Raw genomic sequence first — 13,251 nt, 5'->3', positions numbered from 1 at the left:
ATCAGGAAGACTCATCTATATCAGTTCAAATCTGGTTTCAAACATGTGGATAGCTATGTGAACCTGAGAAAGTCGTGCAGCCCTCTCTGTCTCAGGTTCCTAATCTGTAAAATGAGCTGGAGAAGGAAATGACAAATCCCTCTAGTATCTTGCCAAGAAATGGGGTCACAAAGATTTGTACACAACTGAAATAATTAAATTACAACAATAAAAAAGATGACTGGTGGCGATGGAGTGATATTATCAAGGATATCATAGACATGGTAAATAGAGTCACAGAATCAAAGAGAAAGAAACCCGCACTTCCTGATGTCTTAATTTGCATTTCTCTGATCAAGATAGATTTAGGTCGAAGTGGATAGAGCACCAGCCCTGAAGTTCAAATGTGGCTTCAGACACTTAACACTTCCTGGCTGTGTGACCGTGGGCAAGTCATGAAGCCCCAATTGCCTCAGCAGCAAAAAATAAATTTTTTTTTTAAAAATAGTGATTTAGAACATTTTTCATATGACTAGAAATGGTTTTAATTTATCTGAAAATAGTTTGTTCATATCCTTTGACCATTTATCAGTTGGAGAATGGCTTGTATTATGAATTTGAGTCAATTATATATTTTAGAAATGAGGTCTTTGTCAGAACTCTTGGCTGTCATTTTTTTCCCCACTTTTCTGAACAAAGCTATTTCTTGCAAATAGTTCCTCATTAGGAATATGCTTCAGCATGCTTAAGCACTTACCCCACCCCCCAACAACATATCTCTCTAGTGCCTTTTCTTCACCTGAAACTTTGCTACTTTAGAGATTTAGGACAAGGTTGCCTCTAATGTTCCTTCCATTGCTGGGCCTATGAGTGTGTGCCTATGATTAGATGGGTCTCTTTATAACTTCTACCCAGTGCTCTCACTTCTGCCATTGGGGGCCAAGAAGAACAAAGTCAATTCATTTTCTACTTGAAACCCCTTCCAATACTGGAAAATAGTCAGCATGGATGGGCCCCCTAAGTCTTCTCCAGGCTAAACATTTTTAATTCCTTTGATTGATGTCCATATGGCATGAATTCAAGGGGTTTCATCACTCTAATCATCCTCCTCTGAACATTCTCCAGATTATCAGTGTCCTTCCCAAAATCTCTTGCTAGAACTCAGCACAGTGCTCTAGAACACTCATCAAGGCAGAGAGCAGTAGGATTCTCACCATAATTTCATCTTTTAGAGATTCTCAGAGTTTCTCTATTTTCCTAGATTTTCTTTCAAGGTCTCCTTCCTTTATAATGTTTTTTTTTTTTTCCCCATCATAGTTAAAAATACTAGAAACAAAAGGGCTTATCATGTGGGGAAAAAACAAAAACAAAAGCAAAAAACAGAACAAGTTGAGGCATATAAATGTAACCAAATATTGTTGCACCCTGCAATGCAAACAGGGCAGGTGGATCATGTGGGGCCACTGAAACTTCTATGAAATGTAAAATGAGCTAGAGAAGGAAATCTCAGTCTCTTTACCAACTTCCCTCCCCCCCCAAAACCCAAGTTGGGTCATGAAGAGTTGGACAAGACTGAAAAACAATTAAACAAAAAAGAAAATACAAGAAATATGAAGAATTTGGAGGAACATGAAAAGATCACTGTGAAATGACACAGAATGAAGAAAGTAGAATCAGGAAAGCAATAGACACCATAACTGTAGATTAAAATAGTCAAGTCTGTGACTGTAGTAACCAATATTGGCCATTGTTAAAAGGTAAAAACTCTGGAGAGCTGGGATTGTTTCATTTTTTTTATCTCTGTTGTTGCATGCCCAGAATTTAGCACACAACCGGAAAATAGTAGATACTTAATAAGTCAGTTCTGGTATAATGGACATGTGCATTTCCCAGGAAGCATCTCATTATGCAAAATCTGGTCATAAAAACCGTAGGGCTTATGGAGAAAATGGGATTAAGGACACAACACTCAAATGTTGTCACTGACCAAAAAAAAAAGGATAGGTACCTAATAAAAATGGTAACACAGTTTTATATATGTTAAATGGTGTCTAGAAAATGAAGTCCTTGAGGACATGAATCCACTTCACTTGAATTTTAAAGTACAGCACAGTATGAAACTATTCAAAGATAGTTATGTTAATTCTCCTGAGTCCTGACAAGATATTCCAGTTTAACTAGGATATTTATTCCCCTGTGGTTGAGTATTCTCATTTGTATCACCTACAAAATAGGGCCAAAGTTGATCATTTATCTGCTGACTCTGTGGTGGGGAAACAAATAATGGCAAGATATGTATTCTGGAAAGCTCATCTGGGTCTGCCTGTGCCACAAACTGGCTGTGAATCCTGGACAAACTGTTTAATGTTTCAGTATCAGACAGATTGCTTTATTTTTTTAAATTTCCAAAAGGTCAAACTTATTATTTTTAAGCTTTTTATTAATCAAAACATATGCACAGATAGTCTTCAACATTTGTCCTTGCAAAACCTTATATTCCATTTTTTTTTCTTCCTCCTTTCTCCTTACTCCTGACCCCAGATGGCAAGAAATCCAATATAAGTTAAACATGTGCAATCCTTCCATACATATTTCCACATTCATCATGCTACACAAGAAAAATCAGATCAAAAAGGAAAAAAATGAGAAAGAAAACAAAATGCAAGCAAACAAAACAAAAAAAAAAAAGTGAAACTACTATGTTGTGATTCACACTCAGTCCCCACAGTCCATTCACTGGGTACATATGACTCCCTCAATCACAAGATCTCCATCATAAGACTGGAATTGTAGACAGATTTCTAAGACTAAGTTTCAGAAAAGGTGCTGATCTCTTTTAGTAAAGGTTCTCACAGGGAGCTCCCATTAGGGATGAAATTATAACTCAGTCTGATCAAGCCATCCATCCCCTCTTCTGAGTGGGGTCAAGCAATACACCCACCATTTCCAACTGGTCCCATGTAGTTAACAGTGCTCTGTTATGAGGGGAACAGTGTCATCATGTGCCCACTCTGTTATTTAAAGCTCCAACTTATTGATTTCCTGGAAGTAAAAGAAAAGTCCTAGTAAACCTTAGTCTTTTGTCCTTTCTTTCTTTTAAGAGAAAAGTAATAGGAAGCACCACATGATATTAAACTTGTTCTAAAATGTAATATATATATATGTATGTATGTATGTATGTATGTATGTATATGTATCCAGTTTGCCAATGTTTGCCTTGCTTAACAGGCCAATAAAGTTAATGAAACAGAAACTTTAAAAAACTGAAATAGAAGTGAGATTGCATTTTGTAGTGTTTGAACTGCCACCCCCAATTTACATGCATATTCTCAGCTAGACATACAGTCTGGGGAGAAAGAGGAAGGAGGAAAGGAAAAAAAATGCACACACACATATGTGGGTTGGAGTGTGTGTGTATCTGAGAGTATTTTGTGCCTACTGTAAGAGAGGTGTCTAGCAGAGAGACAGTTTCATTAAAGCCTTTACATTTATGACTAGCAGGATAATGAAGGAAGGTAATTCTGAAAGCTTTATTGCAGTTATAACATTTCCCTCAAGCACAGAGAAAGATAATAGTTAATGGATGATGTCCACAAGGATTTCTCCCCCTCTCTTGGCAGTCGTTGAAATCACTATCATTCTTTCATGATAACTTTGCTTTTTCAGAAGGCTGGAGACAAGAAGCTATAAAGCAATGGGGACAGGAACTAGCTTCCACCAAGAGGAGAGAATCCCTCTAGGGAGATATTATCGTCGCCATTGTAATATATAATGGTCATTATATTTTTATTTGGCTTTATGTAAAGATTTTCCTTTGAGGGACTTAAGGCTATGGGGTATGGATTGTGTAAAACCCAACTAGCATCAAATTACACTTAGGATGTGGTTTATAATCCAACAAGACTATGCCATAAAATTGGAAAGAGAACAAATTTGATGCATATTTTTTAAAAATGACTAATTCAAATCACATAGTCAATGCAGTTATTTAGAATATGCTATAAAATAGAGATTTTTTAGTCACTAACATTTTTTTCCCTTAAAAGTCTGACTTATTAAATCAGGAAAAAATGAAAATAAATTGTAAAGTAGTTTCAGTTCATAAATGTTTATTAAGTACCTACTGTGTGCCAGGTACTGTGTTATACAAAAAGAGGCAAAAAATGGTCCCTACCTTCAATGAGCTCACAATGTAAATAGAGAGAAGAACACAACAATTTAATAGATAAATAGATATAGGATAAAGCATTTATATTTGAAGCAAACACATGAAATCTATGGAAACAGTAGTGTAAATTCATGGAGAATGATTTGCAGTTTTCCATTCTTGATTTTCTTAGGATTCCCTTGAAATCCAATAATATCTTCCTATCAAAATTTGTGAAACAAAATTTTTTTTCTTCTGATTTGTATGTATTTATCTTCTTTTTTTCCTGGGTCTGGAGGAAGTATTTATTTTTTCTTATGCAACATATATAACACAGCAAAGTGCTTACTGTCCTAGGGATGGGGGAGGTGAAAGAGGAAATTTAGAACTCAAAATATTTTTTTAAATGCTGAAAATTATCTTTACATGTAATTGGGAAAATATTATTTTTAAAAAGGAAGAAAGTATTTAGTCTATATGTTGTTGGTTCTAGAACCTGGAAGTTCCTTTATCTTGTTTCTTTCTTTTTATCTTATTAAATTTTAATTTTTTTTCAAAATTCACCTTCTTTCCCCTATCTTGTCCAGCCTTTCCCTACCAACTGAAAAAGAAGGAAAAACAAAGTGCCTATTGCAAAACATACAAACAAAATAAATTCTGCCACTGTCCGTGTCCGAAAACAGAACAATCTCAGTCTTCCCTCTGCATCCATAACCTGTCTGTCAAAAGGTGAGTCCTTTGTCATGATGAGTCCTTTGGAATTGTGACTGGTCACTGTGTTGATCAAAGTCTTTCAAAGTTATTAAGGTATTGGTGTTATGTAAGCTGATCTCCTGATTCTGCATCTCTTCACCCGTTATTTCTCTGAATTCTCCGCCTTCGGTTCCGAGTCTATGCAAAGGCTCTTGGGAAGTCCCTGATTCCATGTTACTGCTGCTTCCTGGCTTTGGGGTTCAGGGTCCCAGTTGCTTCCTCTACTGCCCAAGACATCAAGCTCTCTGTCTCTCAATTCAGTAACCTGAACATATCAAAGCTACAACTGCTACAGGGGCCGCTTTTGGTCAGTCAGAGGGCTGAGGCCCACCCCCCCCCCCCCCTCTCCCCGGGCCAGGCCAGATCCACTGGTTCCATGGTGACTGGGGCTGAGAAAGGCAAGGCCTTTTTTATCTTCTTCCTAAATGTATAACTTGTAACTTGATATACTTTCCTCAAAAGACTGTTTTGCATCTTTCCAAGCATACCCTCCGGATCCAGCTCCCCCTACAGCAACAGAACAAGCAGCATGACGAAGAAGGGGGCCTGCAGGTGGGAGGTCGCCTGCCAAGCTCAGAGGGAGAGGGCTCCGTACCCCAACTTTTACGGCTCTGCCTCCCGCCATTTTTGCTGCCAATTTCAATGGCACAGACCAAGAGCAGAAGTCCAATCAGGAGAGAGGAGGAAATGTCTTCCAAGCTTCCCTCAGTTCCAGTTCCACAAACTACAGCCATGTGCTTAGCAGACTGGACCAGTTGCAGACGCGTCCATTAACATTATCACACTGCTCCCGGAAATGAGCTTCCTACCTTTACTAGATGAGGAATTCCTGCTGAGGCCTTCCCGGACTCGGGAGAGCAGGGGTTGTCAGCCACACCCCCGTTACAAAAAACCCAACGTTGTTGCTGTCCTTAAGGAGCCCACATTCTAATGAGACAGAGGACATTAATAACTATACACAGATTGGATTTCCATCTATCCATCTAGAGTGGAGAGCGAGAGAAAGAAAGGAGTCACACAGAGACAGAGAGTCAGAGACAGAGACAGTCAGAGACAGAGAGACACAAGCACAGAGATAGAGAGTAATTAGAAAACAGTGACTGAAAACAAGAAACACGTAGAAACAAAGACACAAGCACGATACAGGATTTAAAGAAACAGAGAAAGAAGCAAAGAGTGATGGAAGGAGAGAAAGGAGGATAGGAGAAGTCGAAGGAGGAGAATCAAACTACAACCCCCACAATCCCCTTGCGGCTTCCATCACTAGCCCCGCGGTCTCCAAGGCAACCGGGACTAAACAAGATGGCCGCCTCCGGGACCGTATCCCGGTGACACGTTTCTCCATCCCCGGGACTCCCTTGGGGAGTCTTTCTCACCAGCCTGAATCATGTCGTCCCAGGAGCTGAGATTAAACCACTCTTCGACGACTACCAGTTTCCCTCTGGGGCAAAAGCTGCCAAGCGGCTACTCCAGCGTCTCCTTCTTCCTCCAGCAGCTCTTCCGCAATGATCCCTCATTTCGTTTAGGCTTCGACGAAGACGAAGCCCAGGAAGAGGAGGACAACGCGGAGGCTGAGGAGGAGTCCTCCCAGTCTGAAGAGGAGATGCCCGTGGTGGAGGTGAGCGTTCTCCCCCTGCGGCTCTCCCGGGCCGCGGCCGCGAGCCGGAACCCCCTTTCCCTGCGCCTCTCCGGGCAGCGCCCCGCGCGCCCTCCCCGCGGCCACATGCGCCCCTCTGCTCCCTCCCCTCTAGCCCCTTCCCCACGTGTTCTCAGCGGGCACACGCGCCCCTCTGCTCCCTCCCCCCGCACCCTGTGGCCCACGCGACATTCTGCTCCCCCCACACTCTATGGCCACATGCGCCCCTCTGGCTCCGGTCCCCACGTGCCCTCCCCGTGGCTAAGTGAACTCCCTGGTTTCCCCTCCCTCCCACGCGCACGTGCCCTCTCCGTGGTCGTCTCCCCAGTGTCATCCCCAGGCGTCCTCTTCATGGTTCTTTTCACGTACCCTCTCTGCGGCCAGATTGTCCCTCCTCCCCCCCCGCCCCCCCCCTCCCCCGCTCCCGGTCAGCTGCACTTCCCTCCTGCGGTCCCCACCTACTTTCTGGGGCCTTTCCCAGGACAAATATGTCCCCTCTCCTGCACACGAGTCTCTCCCCCCCCCCCCCCCAGGTCAAATACATCCCTCACCTCTCTAAAGCCGGAAGCTCCCGGCCTTCACTGTCCCGCGATTCCTCCAGATGCTCCCCGCTGCGCCCCTCCCCCCTGCAGTCCCCAGGGACCCTGCGCCTCGGGCCTCCTCTTCTGGCTTGGACGGTCACTTCAGTCCATACCAAGGCACTCTATGTCCTAGTGAATCACCACTCCTCCCTCCTGCCTTAGGGTTTTTATTAGGCCAGCCAGAAGCAAAACTGGAATATTCTTTTTCTCCCCCTCCCCCTTGGAATGCCCCCTAAGCTCTTGGTGGCTTGGGGGACTCTGAGAAAGTGAGGAATAGGGCCATTTACACTAGAGTATAAATGACTAAGAAGGCTTAAGGCTTCGCTCTTACATTTTAACCTTCAGCAAAGGAATTTTCCCGCACCTTGGGAATTCCGTGGATGTGTTCTACAGGTTCAAGGGGGTCTTAGGGGAATCACGTTACAAGATGGGTGCTGCTTTCAAATCTCCTTTTTAATCATCGCCCGTTCCCCATGCTTCTCTCCTTGTCTTCCTGTCAATCCTTTTAAGATCGTCCTCTGGTCCTTAGCTGTCTATCACACAACTTTGGCAGACGGGTAGTGTCATTTCTGTACTGGCGTTTCCCTACAACAATACGCGGTCCTCCACCTACTTTGGAAGAGCCGCATTAGAGCCAGCTCCCATTACTTCATTCCCTTCCCTTCAGTTTCCCCCCTTCTCTTTAACAGACCCCCAAGAAATCCTATTCCTTTAATCCTGCCCCTCCTTTCATGAAACTTTTTGTTGCCTTCTGCTGCATTATTATTTTTCCTGGTAGTTTGCTTTTCTATTCCTTCTCTATTCTCCCAGTTAACATCCCTGCTTTCGTTATTCCCTTTTACCATCACTTCATTTTACTCCCTTAACCTAAACTTCAGTCTCTCCTTTACTGGTTTTCAATCCACTGGTACACTTCCCTTTTGTGTCCATTCAGGGCTAACCACCCAACTTTTTCTGTCCTTTTCTGTCTACCCCTGGGTATTTAAAGTCTGTATTGTTAGATTAGTAACTTTTTCCTAGTGATTCCTCCTATTCTTAAATGTGATAGATATCTCCAAAACTGCCACATTGTTTTGCAACTTTGAGATGTTTGTGTGGTTTCCATCAGAGTCCACCCCGGAGGAATTCACAAATGAATCTGTAGTTTACTTTATTATTCTTCTAATTAACATCTGCTTTTCCTCTATGGGGTTCATTAGAACCATTGTTAATCTGCCTTCTGCATGCTATTAACAAACAGTAGAAAGTTTGACTTTCACTTGATATTCATTTTTGAACCATTTGATTTGTATGTAGAGATTCCTTTGCTATTCTGATTCTGGTATAGAGCTGATTATTCCATAATTTTAAATTTTATTTCGACTATTTCAAATCTAAAGAAGCAACACCTTTACATTTCTGAATAAAAAAATTTAAAGAAGAAGCCCTTTGGGGTTTTTGGTCAATTTCTCCCACCCCAAAGTTGAGTCTCATGATTGAGACTAATGGGATGGTGAAGGGGATGATGATTATGTAATAGTTGCGTTCCTGGGGGTCTAGAAACTATTAGAAGATTTTAGTAGTTTTAAAATTAAGCCCTTTCCTTTATACTAATCCTGGCACTTAGCTTTCAATGCCTACCACAGGCCTGTTCCATTCAGTAGAAATTTAATAAAGTTTTGCTAAATTGAAATGAATTTGGTATTGTATTGTGTTAATAAATTAACACCATCTCTCTTCCTCAATCTTTGCTTCCTCATTCACTAATTGACTAAAAATCATATAAATTTAAATTGTAGATGCCATAGATTAACTTGTATGGATGGGGGAAATTAGAGTATGATAATTTTAAGTCCTAATATAAGATTATTGGGAGAATTTATGGAAAAGATAAATCCTGCAGTAGCATACACCTAAATATGACTCTAATATTGGAGCAGATAATTTTGTCAGCAGAAGATTACTAGGTTAAGTGGAAAAGATCCAAGAGTTTTCTAAGTTGAAGTCACTAACTTAGAGATGGGTAATGGCTTTGGTCTTGGTGAATTGCAGGAGACAGACAGACTTAATGTTGGGCTGACACACAATGTAAGATTCTAAAATCTTAGTAAATACTGCATTGCTACAGGACAGCCTTCATTGTCATCTCCAGGACCAAAAATGTTCATCCATGACACTTTGGAACTACTACACTATTTCTATTTGAAACATGTCCAGATCTAATAATATTTTTGGAAAAGGATACAAAACATTTGATTCTAGAGGAAGAAGCCAGTGAAATATATACATTCAAGACTCCTTTCTTCAACAAAAACACCAGAGACATGTTCTTAGTCCAATGTAACTATATATTCATGTGTGAAGACAGTCAATAGCTGTAAATTTTGTGACAATCGAGACAGTCATTTCATCAGTATATACAAACATATGTTATTTACATGTCTTCAAGAACAAAAATAACAAAATTTTCTTGTGTAATGGTACAATTTCATATTATATCTTTATCTTTCTGGCTTCCTTGTTTATCATTTTTTTCCTTTTCAGAATGAGTTTGATGGAGTTCTCAGAGAAGAACCAGTGGCAGAAGCTCTCTCTAAATTGGGCCGCTCAGGTCCTGGTACTGAGCAAGTCTACCTTAACCTATCATTGCCTGTGAGTATAATAGAACCCCAATGATTGTCTGTGTGTGTACGTCTAGGACCTTATACCTGTTGGTTTCTTAAGTTTTTTGATATTGATTTGTGTGTGAGTAAACACCATTCCAAGTCCCAAATCATTTCATTTTGATAGAAATTGATATTTAATAGCTATTCATATAAATACCAAACTTCTGGGAATTCCCATTTGGTTATCAAGCTCTCAAGTTCCTTTACTATTATTGCTCTCCTACTTGAGTCTCTTCATCATAATTCCTAATGCAAACCCAATATCTCTGAAGCACCCTTCTTCAGGGATAGAAACTTCAGTTAGGAGCATATAATTTGCTCCCCATATTTATACCTGCTGTTGGTGTGGCAACATGGGGATTACTTACTCCACCAATAATAGGCTAAGAGCAGCATGACATAATTACAACTCAAAAATACTGATTGTATGTCCAAAATTTATCTTTGAATCCAAACTAAAATACACGTTTTGTGTTGAGTTGATTATTTTTAAGTGTGTCAAGGTGATCCAACTTTTCCCAGCCCCCAGAATGCTGCAATGATACAGGTTTTTAAAGAAAATTTGTCTTTTGTTAATCAGTAATTTTTTAAAATTTCACTTTTATTTAAAAGTAGTAGCAGGATTTGATTTAATCATATGAGAATAATGAAGAATAATCTGAATACTTCAAGTTTTGATTTTGTTTCAAATTAAATTAATATCCTGGGGTTTAGTTTCCTAATCTGTAAAATATGATCTCTAAGCTTTCTTAAAGTTATAAATCTTGGGATAATTTGTTAACTGAACAATGTATTTGTTCAAGTTGGAACATTGCCACAGCTTACCATTCTGTTACACAATGACGTTTATTTTAAAGTTATTCCATCTTAAACCTCATTTGAGAAGACTTAATGCAGCATTAAAAGGCAGATTTACCTACAATTCAATCTCCTGCTATGCCCTTTGAATGACAGCATAATAGCAAGGTTTGCATATATCACAATTATTTAAAACATTTTTAAAAAATGAATCAATCCATAACATGTATTGATCCTGCTATACATACATAGCATTAGATATAGTATGAAGATAATAAAGAAACTATTATATTCTGATTCAAACCCCTTTCAATCAATGCTTTACCTATGTATACAGTGCTCTATCTTAAATTAGTCTGTAAAAAGCAAACAAAACAAAAACAATTCTTTCTATCTTATTTTAGTCAAATAAAACTCATTTTGCCACTAGATTTCTTTCTTATAGGACATTATTTGACTTATTTTATCTTAATCTATCTTTTCCATGTTTGGCATCTTTAATGTATCTCATTTTCATCTGTTCTATCTCCTTTTAATAAAATTTTTGATGCCTTTTTTTTACATCAGCAAAATTTCCTCTTCCCCCAGAGAACCATCCCATGTAAAAATAATGTTTTTCAAGGACAAAAAAAAATAAGAAAAAAATTAGCAAAACTAATCAACATATCACAAAAAATTGACAATATTAATTACTCAATAAACACTTGCCTACTATGTGGCAGGTACTGTGCTAAGTGTTGGGAGGTACAAAAAGAGAAGCAAAAGACAGCTTCTGATTTTAGAAAGCTTACAACATGTGCAATGTGCTACACTCATAGGCCTCCCACTTCTGTGAAGGAGTCTATGTGGTAGGAGACTAGGGTGGGGTCAGAAGTGCTTTCCGTGTCTATATTTGAATACTTAGAAGTGCCTATATTTGAACATTCTGATTAATGACTCCTAACTAGTTTTCTCCCTGACCACATTTGCCATCACATCAAGGACCCCAGATTCCCATGTCTTTTCTTAGTAGTGTGTTCACTAAGTGATTTACCCAACATCACACACTGAGTTTGTGGCACAGATAAGAATTAGAACCCAAGTTTTTAGCCTGGATCAGGGCTCGCTCTTCTACACTGTACTATATATACATATCACTATACCTTGCCTAGCTCGTAGAATTATTGGATCAAATGAAATAGTACAATGAAAAAGCTTTAAAAGTAACCATGTATAGATGTTATGCATTGTTATTAAATGTTGCTAGATTAGGTATAAAATGAACCAACAAATATTTCATATGCATCTACAATGTTTCAAGCAATGTGCTAGGTACTGGGAGTATTAATAGTAAGTACAAAACCATCCTTACCCTTGCTGAGCTTCTATTCTTTTTTTTTTAATTATTTTATTCTTAAATTGAGTTAATCTGTAAATCTGATCATTTATATATTCTTTTTTTATATTTTTATTTTTTAAAATTAATTTTATAATTATAACATTTTTTACATTATCCCTTATACTCCCTTTTGTTCAGAATTTTCCCCTCCTTCCCTCCACCCCCTCCCCTAGATGGCGGGCATTCCCATACATATTAAATATGTTATAGTATATCCTAGGTACAATATATATGTGCAGAACCGAATTTTTTTGTTGTTCTTGCAAAGGAAGAATTGGATTTGGAAGGTAAAAAATAACCTGGGGAGAAAAACAAAAACAAAAAAAAAATCTAGCAGTTTACACTCATTTCCTAGTGTTCCTTTTCTGGGTATAGCTGATTCTGTCCATCATTGATCAATTGGAATTGGATTTGAGCTTCTATTCTAATGGGAAATTTAACAAGCATATTTTTAAAATATATATGCAATATATGAACATAAAGCCAACAAATAAATATATTAAAAAAGTAGTTAAATAGAAAAAAGTTTAGGAGGGCACTAGTATTTGGGAGGAGTGGAATCAGGAGAGTCTTTCCTGCAGAAAGAAGATGGTTGAGTTGCATCTTAAGGGAAGATGAAGGTCTCTGAGGTCATGAGTGAGTGCCTTCTAGGCATGGGAGATAGTCAAGTCTGGGATATAGGAGCTGGAATTTCATGTGCAGAGACAATGAAATCTGAGTTGGGGTAAAATTTTATTGGACTTGTGTTTTATAGCTGTCTTTGCCAGGAACAAGTGACTTCTTGGCTCACAACCCTTCACTGTTTTTATTCTGATCCAATTAGCAGTCATTTTCTTCATGTGATTATTTGAATGTCTTTTTTCTTCTTTTGAAGGTCCCTTATTGGTAGGATCATGAATTTATATTTTATTTCTTGTTAGAGTTTGTTGTCTCACTTTCAACATCTACTTGAAGGGTATGCCTGATTGCTTTGTGTCATCTCTATTTCCCACATATTCTAAGGAGACTAAAATGATATTAAAGTCTTTTTTTTACTTTTTTTCTCTCAGAACTCTGATTTAATAGATGTCTCCATTCTTTGTGGGTATGTTCACCTAGAGAACTTGGACCTGTCACACAATAAAATTAATGGTATGTAACAATTATTATAGTAAACTCTTATGAAGATCACTGAGTTACAGAGAGTTAAAATGGTTTAACATAATATGTAGTTAATATCATAAAAGTTCATTTTAGTGATGTTATGAATCAATTCCCATATGGTTTCACTGCCTCAAAACAAAAGAGAAAGGCTTACAAATATGCCTTAGTATATTTGTGATACCAAAGAATTG

At 38.7% G+C, this 13,251-nt stretch overlaps 1 protein-coding gene across 4 annotated transcripts in view; it reads left to right on the top strand.

Annotated features, from left to right (window-relative positions):
- The first annotated feature begins 6,172 nt into the window (after positions 1 to 6,172).
- The window catches only part of LRGUK (leucine rich repeats and guanylate kinase domain containing), a 122,005-nt gene continuing 114,926 nt past the window's right edge, over positions 6,173 to 13,251 (top strand). For 3 of the 4 annotated variants that reach the window (XM_074267887.1, XM_074267884.1, XM_074267883.1), the window contains exons 1-3: positions 6,173 to 6,497; positions 9,620 to 9,727; positions 12,967 to 13,048. In XM_074267887.1, coding sequence (XP_074123988.1) covers positions 6,267 to 6,497; positions 9,620 to 9,727; positions 12,967 to 13,048 — 421 coding nt within the window. In that variant the 5' untranslated portion in view covers positions 6,173 to 6,266. Of the gene's footprint in view, positions 6,498 to 9,619; positions 9,728 to 12,966; positions 13,049 to 13,251 lie in introns of those variants that run through there. The other variant, XM_074267885.1, reaches the window with a different exon arrangement.

This window comes from Sminthopsis crassicaudata, chromosome 5 (assembly GCF_048593235.1).
Source record: "Sminthopsis crassicaudata isolate SCR6 chromosome 5, ASM4859323v1, whole genome shotgun sequence".
NCBI lineage: Eukaryota > Metazoa > Chordata > Mammalia > Dasyuromorphia > Dasyuridae > Sminthopsis > Sminthopsis crassicaudata.
This window is presented reverse-complemented; position numbering and strand designations above follow the sequence as displayed.